Raw genomic sequence first — 17081 nt, 5'->3', positions numbered from 1 at the left:
GTACTCTTGCATGACAGTCATATAAACAAAATAGGACCCACTAAAAAGGAGAATTTGCCAGACAGATATATTCATTTGAAATGTTTTTATTTTAAAAACTACAGAACTGTAAGTTTGAGAAGTCTCAACCAACAGGTCACCTTGCCAGGCTCTTGCTATGCTACCTGTGTCTTTGGTGTCCCTCCTCTTAAAGAACATCATGCCTTCTCCTCCATACAGATACCCAGGACAATCAAAGGTTCTATCCTCTGGAACATCAAAGGCAGCACATTCATATGAGGGGAGGTATTCCTGCTTAAGTCTGACTGGAAGACTTTATATACTAGCTCATTGCAAAGAGTTTAGTAATCATTCCCAGATCTAGTGTTCCAGTAAAGCAGAGAAACCATTCATGGTTACAAAAGAAGGTTTGAATTCTAAGTTTCTACATCTTTAGTAAAAAAATAAAAACATCTCATTAAAAGTCATGATATTACGAAAAATACATGAGCAGTGCCCTTTAAAAGGTGCAAATACCACTGTAAATACCACTTAGCAACAATTACAAGGTGAGTCCTTCAAACTTGAAGTTTAAAAATCACTTTTACATATATCCTATTTAAGGAAACACCTCAGAGTTGAACCTCAGTTACTCCCATTTCTCTTCTTTTTCCCCACTACTGAGACACCCACAATTGTCGAGTCCTCTTAGTAGTATATAGAAAGACATGACAATAACGTTAGAGGCAACATAAAGCACCAAAGATAAGGTTAGGTCATTACCTGTTATATTGCAAAAAACACGGAGTGGTCCAAGTGGTCCACTTCCATCAGAATCGATGTAGAAGAAACCTGACGTCTTTCCTTGGTGTCGGTAAGCCTCACAAGACTGTTCATAGATAGCTTAAAAACAGACAGAGATTGCATCGCATAAACAAGCAGAAAACAGGCAGACACATTTTATACATGAGCACTGCTTTAATCATTGTCGTAACATAAACTGTTGGTTCACTGCTGATTAGTATGTGAAAGAGTTTACTGCACTTGGACCTGAGTCCATGCTCAAAATTAGGCATGTATTTAACCACTTCCTTGAACTTAATATATTCTAGCTTTAAAGATATGAGTATTGGTCTTATGGATTAAAATATGTAAATATTTAAGTAAATGGATATAAGCTTTCAAATGTGCCACCACCTACTTATGGAGTGGTATATATATGCATCCCCATAATATTATTTCAAATACATACATACATACACGTGCATGTTTTACTACGTAGGCATGCACTCAAGCCTTGCCAGTACAGAAGACAGGTATTTTTGTCAGTCTTCAAGCTTTTCTGAAACATATTGTAAACAGGTAACTATAAGCCCCTACCACTGCCCACTGCAAAAGTGAAAACAAGCTACTGTTCCTTAGCTGAAGAGCTAAGGGTCAGACATGGTCTCCCATCCTGGGCGGAAATTTTATGCTTTAGACCCTTTTTCATACAACCAACTCTTCCTCTCTGCTGATCAATAGTCTTCTTTTGGAGGACTACTACCCATGAAAATGCCAAGTGGTTAATAAAACAAGTGCAGCAGGCTACCAAGAGCAAGAAGAAGAGGAAAAACTACCACAGGTCAGTGTAATTCCTCATATTTGAGGCATGTTTCCAGGCAAGATATCGCAACTTCTCCTGGGGCAAAGAGAAAACCTCTCCAGAGAGGCAGTTATGACGTATCAAAAAGTCACATGCATGATCCTGGATCCTGAAGAACAGTAATCTTAAATCTCATTGCAGAAGGATCAATTTTTTTTTTTCTACCTACTTAAACTCTTACCTGATTATACTGACAAGGTTATTCTCTGTACCAGCTTATGATTCTTCATAACTAATTGACAGCAAATACAATGAAAACACAGATTGACTTAACAGATAGATCAAGACTTCCTTTTTTTCCTCCTATGAGATGGGGTTATTTGGAAGACACAGTAAGGAAAATGCAAGCAAACAGAAATCCCCCTAATCTTTAAGTAAGCTTTTGAGTGCTACCAGTAGCAGAACACACAAATATATTTGGACATCATCTTTGGCTGCTGTGAGATGAAATCTATCTTGTCTTACTTCTTAATTTTAAGAGTGTGTTTAGCTACTATTTGCACATTTGTACATCATTATACAGCAAACACTGGACTTACACAGATTGGGAGATACTCAGCGGAACTTGTGAATAACCCATTTGTTAGCCACTTCAAATCTTTTTTCCAAGCCCCTCAATCTTCAGGCAGCAGAGCAGTACCATTAAACTTGATATGGCATAATATCTGCTGTGTCAAGGCTGTAAATAAAACTGAAAAGTTCCCAGTACCTTTCATCTGGAAAGAACTCAAGGAGCTTTGCAGATCGAGTGCCAGGAGAGCACTTCCTCACCATTTCTGAAATGCCGTCCCAGCCTCTCCTGCAGAAGGCAGCAATTGCTCTGCACCAGCAGGAATAGTTCCTCCTTCCCACTTCTGTGCACACATGGACTCACATCCCTCCTTTCCCCTCACTCCCTGAAAGTAGTTGCCCTAATGAAACAAATTTCAGAAAGACTTTAATAGCCAGCCTGAAGTAGCCTTGTCTGACTACTATTCTAAAGAATGCTATAAGATCGTTCATTACTCAGATTTTAATGAAATTTGGACATTTCTTCACTTCGGCCAGCAAAATGGAATCACAGTTCTAGTGCCTCCCATCCCAAATTTGCTATGAATTAAGAGTCTAACCAGTCAATCACTTGTACCACTCACCAAAATATGCTTTTCCCTTATACACTTCTCTCCTGACCAGACACCTTTAGCAGGCAGAACATCACTAAGTGCTAAATATATACAGCATTACCCTCCCTGGAGTTAAGAAGCTGCTTAAGGTACTCAGCACCTGGTGAGACAATGCTTTAATTAGTATCTTTCCTATAATAAAAAGAATTAAGAAAGCCTGATGTAGAAAGCACTGTAGGAGTCCAGAAAATCTATAAATTCCCACTCTGATAGTTGTCCAAGAGTACCTATTAAATGCAAATAAGATAAAATCCCCAAACTAGAACCTTTTCTTCCACTATTCATAAGCTGAGGGGCTAACAGAGTCCCTCAGTAGCTGAAGTGCTGACAAAAGCAACTGGGATACGGAGGGTCAGGAGAGAGACTGTAACAGGTGATTAAGTAAGCAATCAAGGAATCATGGTTTGATCAATTTGCAAAGTTCTCAAAGTGCAGTTCACTTAGTGAATTTGCTGTCATCATCATTACAGGACACTTTATCTTGTCTCATTTGGGAATATGCCAATTGCTTCCCCTGAATTGTTTGCTGAGTATTTTTGAAGACAAAGGATGGTGCAAGGGGCAGAGACATAAAACTAATATGTTCTCAGTGAACTGGCACAGCTCAAAACTCGTTCTTCATCACAAACTTTTTTTTACTAAGTGGTTTTCTTCTTCTTGACTGTCATTTTGGCTGGATCCCAGATATACTTTTTTTCAAATTAATAGGGAAAGATGTGAAGATTCAGCCATTAATACTGTGGGCGGATGCAAACAGAGATGACCTGCTCAGTTTTAGATGGCCCCTTTGTCACTGCAACTTTGGGAAAAAAAAGGCTATATAGAGCTAGAAATCAGGCTAGGGGCACTCCAGTGGTATAAATCTGAAAGGATGCACAGCTTCTGTGAAACTACAGTTATGTCTGCCAGAAGAAAATCCATCCTGGTATGTTTTCCTTTTGGTTATATGAGAATTCCAGCAGTAAATACTAGGGAGTAGCAGAAGAAGTGGGAAAAGGCTATAAACCTCTAGCTCTAGCACATAAAACATGTTCTAACTATCATGACTTAGAGAAAAGCTGTTTTGGTAGACAGTTTATTTTGTAGTTGCACGCTGAAAGTTTCATATCTGTATCTTAAGCATTTGGTACTGCATACTTATATACTGGATGGGCTATTACTTTTAGTTCTTTTTTTTTGCCATTTTATGCTGTATAATGCATCAAGGAGAAATTGGTATTTGGTTTCTAGTCACTGGCAGGTGCCCCCAAAGACATTTCAAGTGTACCATCCATTCCAAGCTCTGCTCAACATCTTTGCAGGCTGAGATGATTGCTTGTTTCAGAATAAAGTTATGCAATTCCGTTTGCTGAAAAAGGCCCTGTTACTCCAGTGACAACTTGAAGCTGTCTTTATTGTCCAGTGAAAGACAAGATTTATTTGGAGTCATTATTCTCTTTATGCAATCAGAAATATCATACAAAAGTAAAAACCAGATGAACAGTCAGCTGTGACGGTTAAGACTCCAGAGCCTTAGCTTTGAAAACTGCCTTCATGTTTATGTTCTGCTTTGTGCCAGACTTCTCTGATGTAGATGGAGATGCGGTCGTTTTGGGAACAGTTGGAAACCATTGTTGTAGTTATTATTAAAGAGTCACCAACCATTTACGCATGTAATAGAGCCTCACTTTCAAAAAATAAGCACCCTGTGTAGTTATGGAACTGTTGACAAATGCATACATTTTAATGTCAAACACAGCTCGTGGTCATTACACCTTTTTAATAAAGAAGAAGTATTCATCTGTTCAGAGTAGAACCCATCGGCAATTTTCAAGCATTATTTTTAAATTTTAGAAAAACAAAACCAAAAAAAATAGTGATTTTATTCCTTTCTGTGAAGCATTTTAATACTTTATACTGTCACTCCTTCAAGTTTGTTTTCAAATTTTAAAATGTTCAACAAAATATAACCAAAACAACAAAAATAATGTTATTTATAGACTGCTCATGCAAAGCTTGTTTTCTCATTAAAATGCTTAATGAAGCACTTTTTGAAAGCAATTTAAAAAAATGAGACCTCTAAGTTGTCTTTTGTCTCAAAGAAGCAAGATCAGTTTTTCTTCTCCAACCTTCCCACACTTTTTTTGGACTAATTTTGACCTATACCAGCCCTTGAAGATAAAATTATAGTCTCCAGCAACATTTATTTCTCTGAGCCAGAGCCACTGAAAATCAAAGTTTCTTCAGGTCCTTTTAAGAACCTGCAATAGCACTGCAGTTCCTGCCACCGAGTTCCAGCAGGCACTCAGAATGAAGCTGTTCGCTTCACGGAGTTGCATTACGCTAGTGCTCCACAGAAACAGATGACAGCAGTGTACATGAACCCATGCTACCCCCCTGCAAGTATGGCTTGGACCTCACAGTCAGGTATGGCATGTAAAAGCATCAGGGTAAACTACAGTACAAAGCAAAAATCAAAGTGCAAAGGGTATCACAGGGGCAGAGTTTGGCTGATGGGCTATTGCTGGTAACAGTGACTATTCCAGGAAAACAAAACAAGAAACAGCTTGACTCGAAGGTCCCAGATTTAATGAGAGAAACCAGACATGAAAAATATCTGGTTTACTTGGTCACAAAGAGACTGGATGTCTTTTATTGCCTCCCCCGCCCCGGCCCGAATCACTTATAAGCTATAACAGTGGACCCTGTGCTGATATTTTTGCAGTGCCCTTTAAAGGAATTTTTTTAAAGGCTACTGCTGTGCTTCATAAAGAAGTTTAAAATCCTCCCAGAGCTAGTTCCTGAAACTGATGCAGCCTGAGAGGCCCACTATCGAGAGCTGCTTCCCTAAATACAGTATGTGCTCTTGCCTACCTGCTAGGATGAGCCGTGCTGACAGCGTTCAGGCATGCACAACACTGACGGAGTTCAAGATATCTCTCTCTCAACCCCTTATAATCCTCTGTGAAACACATACACCCAATTTGTCCCTCAGGTATGTCTTTCAGCCTTAAGCATCTCAAATTAAACTAGCTTTTCAGATCAACATCTCATCACATCAGAGCATTTATTTTGAACACTGATCATAATGGCCATCTTTTCCTTTATTACTCACTTCTAATCTTCCCAGGTGCTTAAGAAATGGTTGGCCAAGCTTTGCTCAGCATTTATAAAATAAACACTTTATCCCCAGTCTGATCAACATCACACAATTCTACATTTCTATCTCCTGGGATATAAAGATTCATAAACTCAAAAATCAAAATTATGGATCCAGGACATACACATCCTATATTTTTTCAAGCCACACACACTACATCCCTACAGAAGCATCCTAGCAAAACTATAAATACACACTTTGATTGATCAAGGTTCAAGCTACCAGTCTATAATTCAGACTTCAATACCAGAAAGGCATTAAGGGATTTTAGTGTCATTATAATAACCTATTTTGACCTTTTGTGTAAAATAAACTACAAAATTTCATTTTCTAATTCCTGCATCAAGACCCTTACGGCTGGTCAGCCAGAGCAGGCTAGGCTCCCTCTTAGCTTGGCTCTGCAATTGAAACTTCAGCCTTGATTCAACATGCTGCAAGAGCCTGACAAGTTTTATATATGAGTGATTTCATCACTTTTCAGCTTTCTGAAGCATCTTGAACCTGTTAATCCAACTGCTTTAATTACAGTCCTTAAACTAGAAGAGATTGTATCCCTGCCGCAGCCAAAATCTTTAACAGCACATGGCTGAGCACAAACATTTGCAAGGTCAAACTTCCATAATTTCCAATAAAATGCCTTTTTATTCAGTTTTTCACTGACTACCTGTTACTATATTGATATTTGACTTCCAGTCCTACTTTTGCCCCAAACAGTTCACCTGCAGTCTCCATGATAGCCTTGACTAAGCACATGTTCATCATTTCATTGTGGAGCTGCCTGGCAGATAAACCTTTAGATGCCCTCAGTTTTCTTGAGTACTTAACAAGTCTGCTTCCTTTGACCCCATGTTCCAAACTTATAAAACCTCTCTCCTCTCTGAGACCATTTTAATTTCATTTTTCACCTCCAGTTTTATTTTGGCTAAAAAAAACCCAAAACCACACACACACACAAAAAGACTGTTCTTTGTGGAGAGACTTGAACTTCTGCAAATAATCTTCAGGGAGCAATATATTTAAAGCCCCCTCTCTTCAATGGATGAACTTGTTATTCACCCAGTAAATTCCACTCCCTACCCATATTTAATAATGCTGGTTGTTGGACTCAATGCAAAGGTTAAACTGATACCCAAACTTCAGTTTTACTACTGGGACACCAAGTAAGGTAAATCTCTCTCTCCTCCACCCAGCACTATGTTTCTGGCATAGATACAACTCCAAATTAACAGCAATTCGGTTGGTTGTAGTTTGTTTGGTTTTTTGTTTGGTTTTTTTTGTTTGTTTGTTTGTTTGTTTTTTTGTTTTTTTGTTTTTTTTTTTTTTAAATCAGAGGATTCTGTCCTTTTCAAATTTAATGGACATCAGGGTAGCTTTCCTCAAAAAAAAAAAAAAAAAAATTAAAAGTAAACCTTAAAATTCCCAGTATTTCTTTCATACTGTACTTCGAGTTACTTTGGAAATTGATCACACAAATCTCATAGCAAACACTCTGAGCTGGAGATTCAGAATTTGAGCTGTAATAGTTATGATTACCAAAATGAATCCTGTAGTACTGCTGATTCTTGATTGGATTCTCATAATCTAATAAAAGTAGATGATAATTTTTGATTTCTCAGAGGGAGATAACATTTTATGGTGATGTTATAATAAACAAAATACATTAAAGAGACCAAAAGAACTTTAATCCTTTATTTCATTGGGAGGTGTTGACATTATCCACTCCCCAGCTAAAACATAGCAGTGAGATGTATGTTGCTTTTACCATGTCTAACCATTGCACAGTCATTAAAAATTGTAAGCAGAACACTTACTGTCAGATCATTTGGGACTCATGTCCTTGTTTCGTAATACTTTGCACCTTAGATGCAAAGAGTAATAGTAACACCTCTAAGAATTATTATTCTTGTATTCTGAAGTGAAAACTTATGTACTGGTTAAACTGGAAAGGCCAATAAGAGCTGGGGATTCTGTCAGGATCTGCAGCCAGCCCTGGACTAACCTTGGACAAACTGGTATGCACAAATGCCAACACCGACCAAATTAAGCATTCTCACCAAAACACTCAGAGCTCCTGAAGGCAGAATGGAGATGACTGTTTCACCCTCTGCTTGTATACCTCAGGACTGACAGATTTGTCTTTACAGACTTGGAGTAACGAGCATTCTATCGAGGATTTTTCTAAATAACAAAGCAATACGCAACGGGAGGTTTCTTCTCATTCTAACAGCAGAGTGATTAGTACAGGCAATGAACTCTGGGAACAATCGTCATTCTCACCCTTATAATAGAATTGTCTTGTTAAATGCCAGAAGATGAAATCTGTACTCTTGAAAACTGGATTTTGACAGCTCTGCTGTTGACAGACTAATGTAGTCTCCACTGTGACGTGCCTCGATGACAGATGGCTTATTTTTCCTTTTTAAAATACGTATTTACTCATCTGATAAAGAGTGCATTATTTCCACAGATAGCTTTAAAATTACTTTTACCACAATGTCACTTAAGTGTCTGTTTGGAAGGGACCCTTCCATTCCCCTTGGGGATTAGACAATTTCCTACCATTCAAGCTACGGCTCCCCCAGACAAGGTAGGAAAGGTCACGTCAGCCCATCCTCCCCTGTCGCTCCCCCGTGGAGGTTTGAAGGTGGCTGTGTCAGTCATGTACCCCAGCAGCCCCTGCCCAGTGCTGCTGCAGGGTGACCTGCAAGTCCTGCTGCTACGAGAAAGCAGTCAGGGAGACCTACACCATTTTAAGAGCAGCATTGGAGGGAAAGGAAAAATAAAAAACCTGAAGGACACTGTGCGAAGCATGGTATTTCAGCCTTGCTCTTGAAAGTACAGGTGCCCCTGTGGTGATGGTCACACCTGACACCTGAAGGCAGGCTTCAAAAGGGATTGAGTTAGTCACCCACATACTCTGTTCTGCATAAAGTCCCAAAGTAGAATATTCTCTGCATTATTTATAAAGAAATGTCAGGCAAAGGGAAAAACTTCTTTTAAACGAACACCACTGAGAAATGCAGATGTACAATTTACTGATACACAAACTGAAGGGAAAGCATTAATAAGACAATAACTTATTACAAAATAAACAATGAAAATTCATATGCCAGAAGCACGGTGTGAACAAAAATATGCAGGAACACCAAGTACAGTACTGAAGGCTTGATATGAATATTAAATGTGTTTTGTTTAGTCAAAGAACACCAATGTGTTTAAATATATACGGAAAAAACCTATTCCAAGAACCTCAGACAGGAAAATTGGCTACTCAGGACATGCAAATTATATGACCAGACTCACTGTTAGACATCTGTCAGTCTGAAACTCTCTGAACCTCATTCACCCAGCCAGCAAACTGTGTACACATCTCCCTACCTTGGAACATGGGAGAATTAGCAAATTCATGGCTGGCGTCTTAAGATGCACCTCCGGTACCGCTAATGATCTGACTGAAGCTATATTAAGATTTTCAGATCAAAAATGATATATGCAGTAAGCATATTACTATTAAAAAATACATTTTCAAAGCCTGAAGTTATGTTAAGTTTATATCATATCAATGATTATATGACATTCCCATTATTGGATGGATCTTTCCTCCAGCAATTACCTAGGCCAATAAGACACATGCCTGTATGTGCAAGACACATCACAGAGCAAAGCAAATATCCAGAATTAAATTACATTCTGTTAATTATCACCTTGCAAAGCTTTGGGACATGTTGGCATCCCCAGAACATGAAGAATAAAACCATTATTTTAAATTTCTTATCATATTTTACATTCAGCATTCTTTGGAACAAAAAAATACACCCAAGACTAAAGGCCATCTGAAAACTATCATATATAAAAATAAGAGAAACACAGAAGGGGAAGATGAGGCTAAGGGACTAACATAACTCATAGGAAGAGGAGATTACTAATCATTACCTTGCAGTAAAGTTACAATATTCTGTATCTTAGGCCCATTTTACACTGGTCTACTGCTTTCACTATCACATGGTAATTACAAGGAGAATTAATAGTATGAGAGATGACTATGCAGGTTTTAAACTATGAACTTTCAATTTAAAATATCTTCTATATATGTGCACCTGTAATTCCTCTTGTCTGTTTCTGTCTCTATATAGATACACCTATAACTCTGATCCACCTTCAGTTGCCTACTCTATGTCTAAGCTAAGACAGTCTCCCTCTAGAGATGACAGACACTGGCATGTTTCACAGGTGGTCCATGAACACCCTATCTCACACTGAGATTAGTCAAGTTCTGAAAATAGCTCACACTCTGTTATATATAGAGAGCAGACCACTATCTTAGATTAGATGTCACAGTACCAGACAGAAAAAAAACAGCTGAATCCCACCCAGCCCTTTTTCTCAAGCTGTGTACTAACATCAGTGTTTCTATCTAAAAGAGGGAAACAGAAAACAAAAATTACATTATTATTAATTTTACTATGGTTCACCCATGTGATTACATAAAGGATCCTCTCCTCTCTATCTGGATTATATCAGACTACTCCAATACCTGGTGGATCAGCAGGCTACCTATCAAACTGTAGAAATGGGGAAAATATCTACCATTAAAAAGGTTTAATCTGAGATAATCTTCCAACCTATTTAAATGCAAGCTGTGTGAAGGACCAAAAACCAAAAATATGCATTTTAGAGACTCAAAAGAAGATTGTATCCTCAAAGCACCGTCTCAGCTACAGATCAGCTCAAGTAGCAGTAAGCGAACAGTAGCTTCAAATGAAAGAATCCACAGCATTTCAGCAGACAATATAGATCACACACCTCCTAATATACCTGCAAATTGGATCTTATTCCCACCAGAGGTGGAGAAACTAAGGCACAATAAAACTCATACATGAGCAAATGTAACTCACCTACTGTTGGCTTAATATCCTATCATGTTATTCCATGACTCTTAGTTTCCCCAAACTGTGGGCAGTGAAATGGGTACCCAGGGACAGTCAGCCCAGGTTCTACATTTCCCATCAAATTGCATGTCCACATGCCTTTGTGACAGCAAGTCACTAGCACATGCTTTAGAGCTTCACAGCTACAGATGGAGATGAAAGTACAATTGCTAATCAGTGCTGTGACTAGCCAGCAAGATGTGAATTGCACTGGAAGCTGGAATGATGAGAGGTAAATCCAAATCCTCTTTCTCCATTGGAAACAAAACAAAACACAAAACAAACCACGAAACAAAAAATACACCAAAATACTTGGAAAATATTGATAATATTCCACATGTGGCAGCTCGTGAAGGAGGATTAACCATTACTAAACAGAGAAATGGACTTATGCATCAGGCAATAAGCTATGCAAGAAACAACCTGTTTAGAAAACATTCAGACTCTTCTCATATGTTACTGAAACCCAGAAAACACTAGTGGGTTTTAGCACTATTTTACTTGTATTTACAGCTAAGTTCAGAGAAGAGGAGGAGAACAGAAGCAGGACCAGATGACTTCAGGGCAAAACTTCTCCGCTACAGAATAGCTATGTAACAGGACTTGACCCTATAACCTTTTGGTGATGACCTTCATCTGGATCAGATAGATTGCCACACCTCCTATGACAAGTTTAGGAGCTTTCAGGATCAGAAGGGATTTTGAGTGAGCAGGAGGACAACTGAGATTATATTAAGGCCATATCTAGACCCAGATAGTTTTTTATATGTATCGAGATGCACACTTTTGCTTCATCCACATGTCTTGAATTTCAGCTTTATCCATTTTCAGTCATGACAGATACAACCTTGTCCCACATATCTGACATGGTCATGCAAATATTGTCCCAGCTGTGTCTTCTATCAACTTACTGTTCTGCCCTGCCACTACTTCCCTTCTGCCGCATCAAAAGCAAACTATTTATCTTTGCTTTTTATGGCATATTTCCAACCTATCTACCTGTCATGACTCCGGCATTTGCCCTGTCAAAAACGTCAAACTCCTCTGGGCATAGGTTTATATTTTTCAAACAAGCTCACTACAGCTTTCTCCCAAGTTACTCCTTCATGCCTGTGAGCATTCGATTTCTTCCTTTTTTTAATCTCCACTTTATGACTTTTTGCCTACGAGAAAGCCTAGCAATAATTATGTACCTGCTAGAGTGAAACTTTCACCTATGATACTGATGAAGACTTTCTGGCACTCCATCACCAGCGTCAGTGTGTTTTTTCCTCTCTGAAACTTAACTGCAGACTCTTTGGAGCAAGGATAGTCTGTACTGCTAGCTGTTCCCTCACAGGTGGATCCAGTATGGTCCATGAATATTTGGAAGAAGCCAGTAAGATTGCTTATTTATCAACCACAAAATGTATTTCAACACTTTACAGATGATGACAGTAAGTTAGGGACAACGTATCTTCAGATTTCAGTTCTTAAAATAGTAAGGTCTCCCAGTCTGAGCTCGTAAAACATAAATCAATTAATTCTGTTTTGCAGATGCATGTTATGCAGTTCTTCCTGAAAACATGGCAAGGAATGGGTCTTTTTATGTTGTTCAACCAGTGGTAACCACTTCTTAAAAATACCACACCAAAAAGAGGCAAAAACTACACTGATGCAACTCAGACAGAATCCACCTGACAATGAAACTATTCACACTACGTCTGACTTGAAGCAGATTGCCAGTTAAATCTTTCCACTGTTGCTCCATGAACTTCGATCTGAAGGGCAGTTTAATAAAAGAAATAGCCTCTCCAAAGCGGTACAAGTTCAATTTCAGGCCTGTCAGCCTCAGTGTTCTAGTAAAAATCAAAATCTGTTGAGATAATGTTTCAAACCTTAAGAAATTAGATGTTTTACTTTGATAGAACTACACTGAATTACATGATTGGAAGAGTGGCCTGTACATTGAGGATATTCTGGAGTTAACGCTGTGATCAGTTCTGCAGCTCTCATTCACCTGCTACAAGGTACTCCTGTATGTCAGCCACTATCAGCTGAAAGCGATAACGTCTCTTGTTCTGCAGGTTTGTTATCAACAGTCAGCATTTGCCCACCTGCTTTGAAATGGTTTCATTGCACATTTCAAGCACATGAATGCATTTCTCCAGACTAATGTTGTTTATCAGCATTGCTCGGCTTAGAGGGCAGCTGGCTCTACAGTTTAGCTGGAATCAAATTAGCTGTTGAAAATATGGTTGTAAACAAGCTGAGCAGCTGAATAGCTGTACATCATGTGTGCAGAGCTTGATCTGCTGGAAAGTCTTAACATAAGATCTTCCTGAGAAACCTTTCAAAGTAGTTCTCATATCGGTGAACCTTAAATAACTGCAGGTATGTATGTGGACTTTGAGAGTGCAGACACAAGTTCACAGAAAAAGGACATGGTCATGCTGAAAAACACTGGACAAAAAGTCAGCCCTCTTTTCAAAACCACAAAATCAGAATGTTTCTTTTCATCTTTCATCTGGCTTGGCATGATTTCTGCACCAAACCCTTAGCTTCCTTTGTGCTTACAGTGTAGAGTTCAGGTGATGAATCTATTAATAGACCTCTCAACAGCCTCTCCCCCATCAGCTGCAGACCCTGCACCACGAATGATATCACCATTAATTAGCAAACCATTAAAGTCTCCAGAATTACAGTAAAGTTGCCAATATTCTCAGATACAAACCACTAAGTACCTTTTCTTCTCTTCTGCTTTTTAGCTTAACAGGGAAAAAGTACATCTCTCACCAATCTCATCCCATCTGCGGTCTGAGCGCTCATCAAACACCTGGAGTGGTTATAGTTGTATTCCTGGAATTGTTATTCTTATTCACTCTTTTTTTCTCTTTATTTCCAGTGATAGAACAGGAAGCTTACCTTAATTTGCTAACTGCTTTAACTTTTAGTCAGCTGTATGAACAGGCTTTATTTTGGCTTCCCCTTTCTCTCTATTTTTTATTAGAATTCCCAGCATGCTGTGCCTCTACTGTTTGGTACTTTATTAAAAAAAAAACAACAAAAAGCAAAACAAAACAAACCCAAAAAGCAAAACAAAACAAACCCAAAAACCAAAAAACACACCCACCTTTAAAACAAGTAAATATTCCTTTTGCTGTGGATTTCAGTAGCTGAATGATTCATGTACTGTCACTGTTTCAGATGCTGTATCCTAATAGCAGCAGCCCAAGTAATTGTTGAGCAAAATTCCAAAATTATAAATGGCTGAAAACTGGGCTCTTGCAACATGAACTTTCATGTAATCTAAAAACAAAGCTGTCCATGGTGCCAAAATTGACGTACAGCCCTAAACACAGAATAAAATCACCTGGCTCAGCCCAGCTAAATTCAGCTGTCTAATGACCAGTGTGTCTCTGATGTATATGTAACATAAATGAATTTAAAATTCTCCAAAGTAATGTATAATGTGAGAAAAAAAATGAGAAACATTAATTAAAATAATCTGGTTTTGTTTTGTTCAAAATATTTATCAAGAAACATCCATACATGCAAATGTATTCCTGTGCATTCCCAGCCCAATTCTTGACCTGTTCACACCCTGTCAGAACACGCTACATCCTATAATGATATGACCTCTCACAAAGCTCCTCTCTAGTTTATGTGCACTTTGACATACCAGCTGTAGTAGAAAACACTCTACATGTGGGTTTACTTACAGTTATGACAGGTAGCTCCCGTGTAGCCCGTATCAGTACAATTGCAGTAAAAGGTGGTCCAGGACTGAGAGCATCTTCCTCCATGTTCACAGTAGTTGGGTAAACATCTAATTGGAGACAGTTTTAAAAAATAAAATTAATTATAAACATTTCTCTAAAAATAATGTGCCGGAAAAAAATTATAAAACTGTTTCAATTCCTCATTCAGGCAAAAGTTCCCTAGGGCTGAATCACTGTATAGTACCTGAAATAATTATTTATTCCTCTGATCTGTGATTCACTTCAAATACAAGCACTGAAGACAACAACATTTGTATCTAGCAAGTAGGTAAAGATCACTCTCAACAAAAACACTCCACTTGTCCTCCACTTGTTCGCAATTAAAGTGTCACAAACTTTCTGAGCACAGAGAAGGATGAGTAACAGGTGAAAATGCCATTGAAATCTTGTTTCAAAGGAGAATCCCCTGTTCTCTAATTAAACAGGCATCATTCTTATCAAAATTGGGCTGAATTAAGCTTGTAGTAACACAAACAGCATGAAAATCTCAGAAGTGAGAGGAAAAATATGCTTTAATTACGAGTTCTGTACTCTCTCTTCTTTCTCATTTTAGTTGGTATGCCTCTAAAGAATTATTGTTAAGCAAATTATTAAAAGAAGAAAGAGGCACAACAGCATGCAGCTTGGGAAGTGAACAGAAACAAAAGCTGTGGGAGATAAATTCAATCTGCAGGACAAGAAATGAATCGATCTGAAGTACACCAGTGTAAACACAGGCAGCACAAGGGAGTCACATCAGCCTAAGTGGAAACAGAGATTGTTCCATTGTTTGCCTTTTCTTTCCTTTTTTTTTTTTCTTCCCTTTACTGTATATTAGATAATCTCTTTTACACTGTATGTCTGACTTTTGAAAAATGAGTAACTTGTTTATATCACTGATTCAATTGTGATGGGTGGGTGGATAGCAAACAGGCAATCAATTTATCTCATACACACCAGCACTCCACTAGGGTTTGCTTAGCTGTAAATTGAGCTTCAAAAACCTTTTTATGGCCCAGATCTTGCAGTGGTGTTAGTGGTGATGTCACTGAAGTTACCTAGTGTTGTGCTAGCCGATGACATGATTTTATTGTAGTTCATCTCATCCTTAGGAACTGTTTTTTCATTCAAGTGTGCATATTGCCTTTAACCGTGGCTTTCAGTCTGTTCCTTCTAGAATCTTTATACTTTCATTTCATGTGTGCAGCAGAAAACCTGTATGTCACATGTCATTATACATCTAATGGCCGTGATCTCCACCAGTCTCCCAAGCCCACCAGCCAAGCATTAATCAACTTACTTGACTCCAAGGCTGTTTAGAGCTGCCAAGCATTGAGAACCCAAAGAAACCTGGACACATGCCTAGAGACCTATCAGACTAACCTCTCGTCCTCAATATCTGTATGCAAGTGTGCGCATACATACATACACGTGTCTGTGTAACTGAGTCTGAGATTTATTCTAGAACTCGGGTTTACTTGATCGCTATTTATACCACTGTGCATAAAATTATAAAGCTCATATAAAAATATTAATATGAAAGATTAATTCATTTTTATTACAGCTTACTCAACTATTATAGTCATTACTTATTATTCAAATATTAGAGACATAAGGAATTCAAGAAGAAAGTATGTTATTTATAACTACCTGTAACATCTGTTAAAACAATTATAAGATATATTGGTCTTATAAAAATCATTGCTATGGCTTCTATTAATCATTGGGCTCAAATACAAAATAAGGAAACAGAATTGGAAATACATGCCTGGTTTTCCAGCTCACCAGGGAGTTTTTTCCTGTGCTGTGGAGAGCACCTTGTTTCTAAAACAAGAAAGAAACAAAGGAGATGGCCAAAACTGTAGAGTTTGCCCCAACCTTACAGAGTAGGAAGTCTTAGAAGGGATGAGGTTTTGGCTTTTAATGGTATGCTGGGCAATCATCTGTCAGAGCCTAACCCAGCTAGACCCTCTGGCACTACATCTGCTCTTGGGAATGGTGAAGAGAGACTTAGAAATTTTGGGTCGATGCTGAAGAAAGCAAGAACAGCCTACAGGATGGCACAAATGGGACTGGCTGCTGTGTGATCTGCACCCGGAGACGGTCTGCAGGACTGCGCCAGCTCCCTCGAACCAGCAGCTCCCCAACAGCTTTGTACCAGAGGCTGCAGGAGAAGCACAATGGTTCAACAGCTCTATGGTGATATTCATGAATTTTGCCTGTAAGAGCAGAATTGCTCCTATTTATGCTTTGGTCTTGCCTGCCCTTGCCCTCAGCATATTGCCTATACTTCTGCCTGATATTTGGTGATAAACATTCATTTATGTCACCTGCCCAATAGTAGTTATATTTACACCACAGGGGTGCTGGCAACAAGAAATATGTGATGTTAATGAAGCTCCTTGGAGACGTAAAAAGAACAATACTGTGTTATTATCATAATTTACATCATCGGTGTAATGGACAAATATGCTTTCTGCCTATTTT

The 17081-nt window shown here is 38.5% G+C and overlaps 1 protein-coding gene across 1 annotated transcript in view; it reads right to left on the bottom strand.

Moving 5' to 3' along the window:
- LOC104461091 (contactin-associated protein-like 5) overlaps nucleotides 1–17081 on the bottom strand; it is a gene marked incomplete at its 5' end in the record, with an annotated part of 148545 nt that overhangs the window by 94687 nt on the left and 36777 nt on the right. The window contains 2 exons of the mRNA XM_010072547.1: nucleotides 763–882; nucleotides 14556–14662. Of these exons, the coding sequence (XP_010070849.1) occupies nucleotides 763–882; nucleotides 14556–14662 (227 nt within the window). The remainder of the gene's footprint in view (nucleotides 1–762; nucleotides 883–14555; nucleotides 14663–17081) is intronic.

Source organism: Pterocles gutturalis, unplaced genomic scaffold, assembly GCF_000699245.1.
Source record: "Pterocles gutturalis isolate BGI_N339 unplaced genomic scaffold, ASM69924v1 scaffold14082, whole genome shotgun sequence".
NCBI classification, from domain to species: Eukaryota; Metazoa; Chordata; class Aves; order Pterocliformes; family Pteroclidae; genus Pterocles; species Pterocles gutturalis.
The sequence above is the reverse complement of the archived record's forward strand: the minus strand, read 5'-3'. Positions and strand labels throughout refer to the sequence as shown.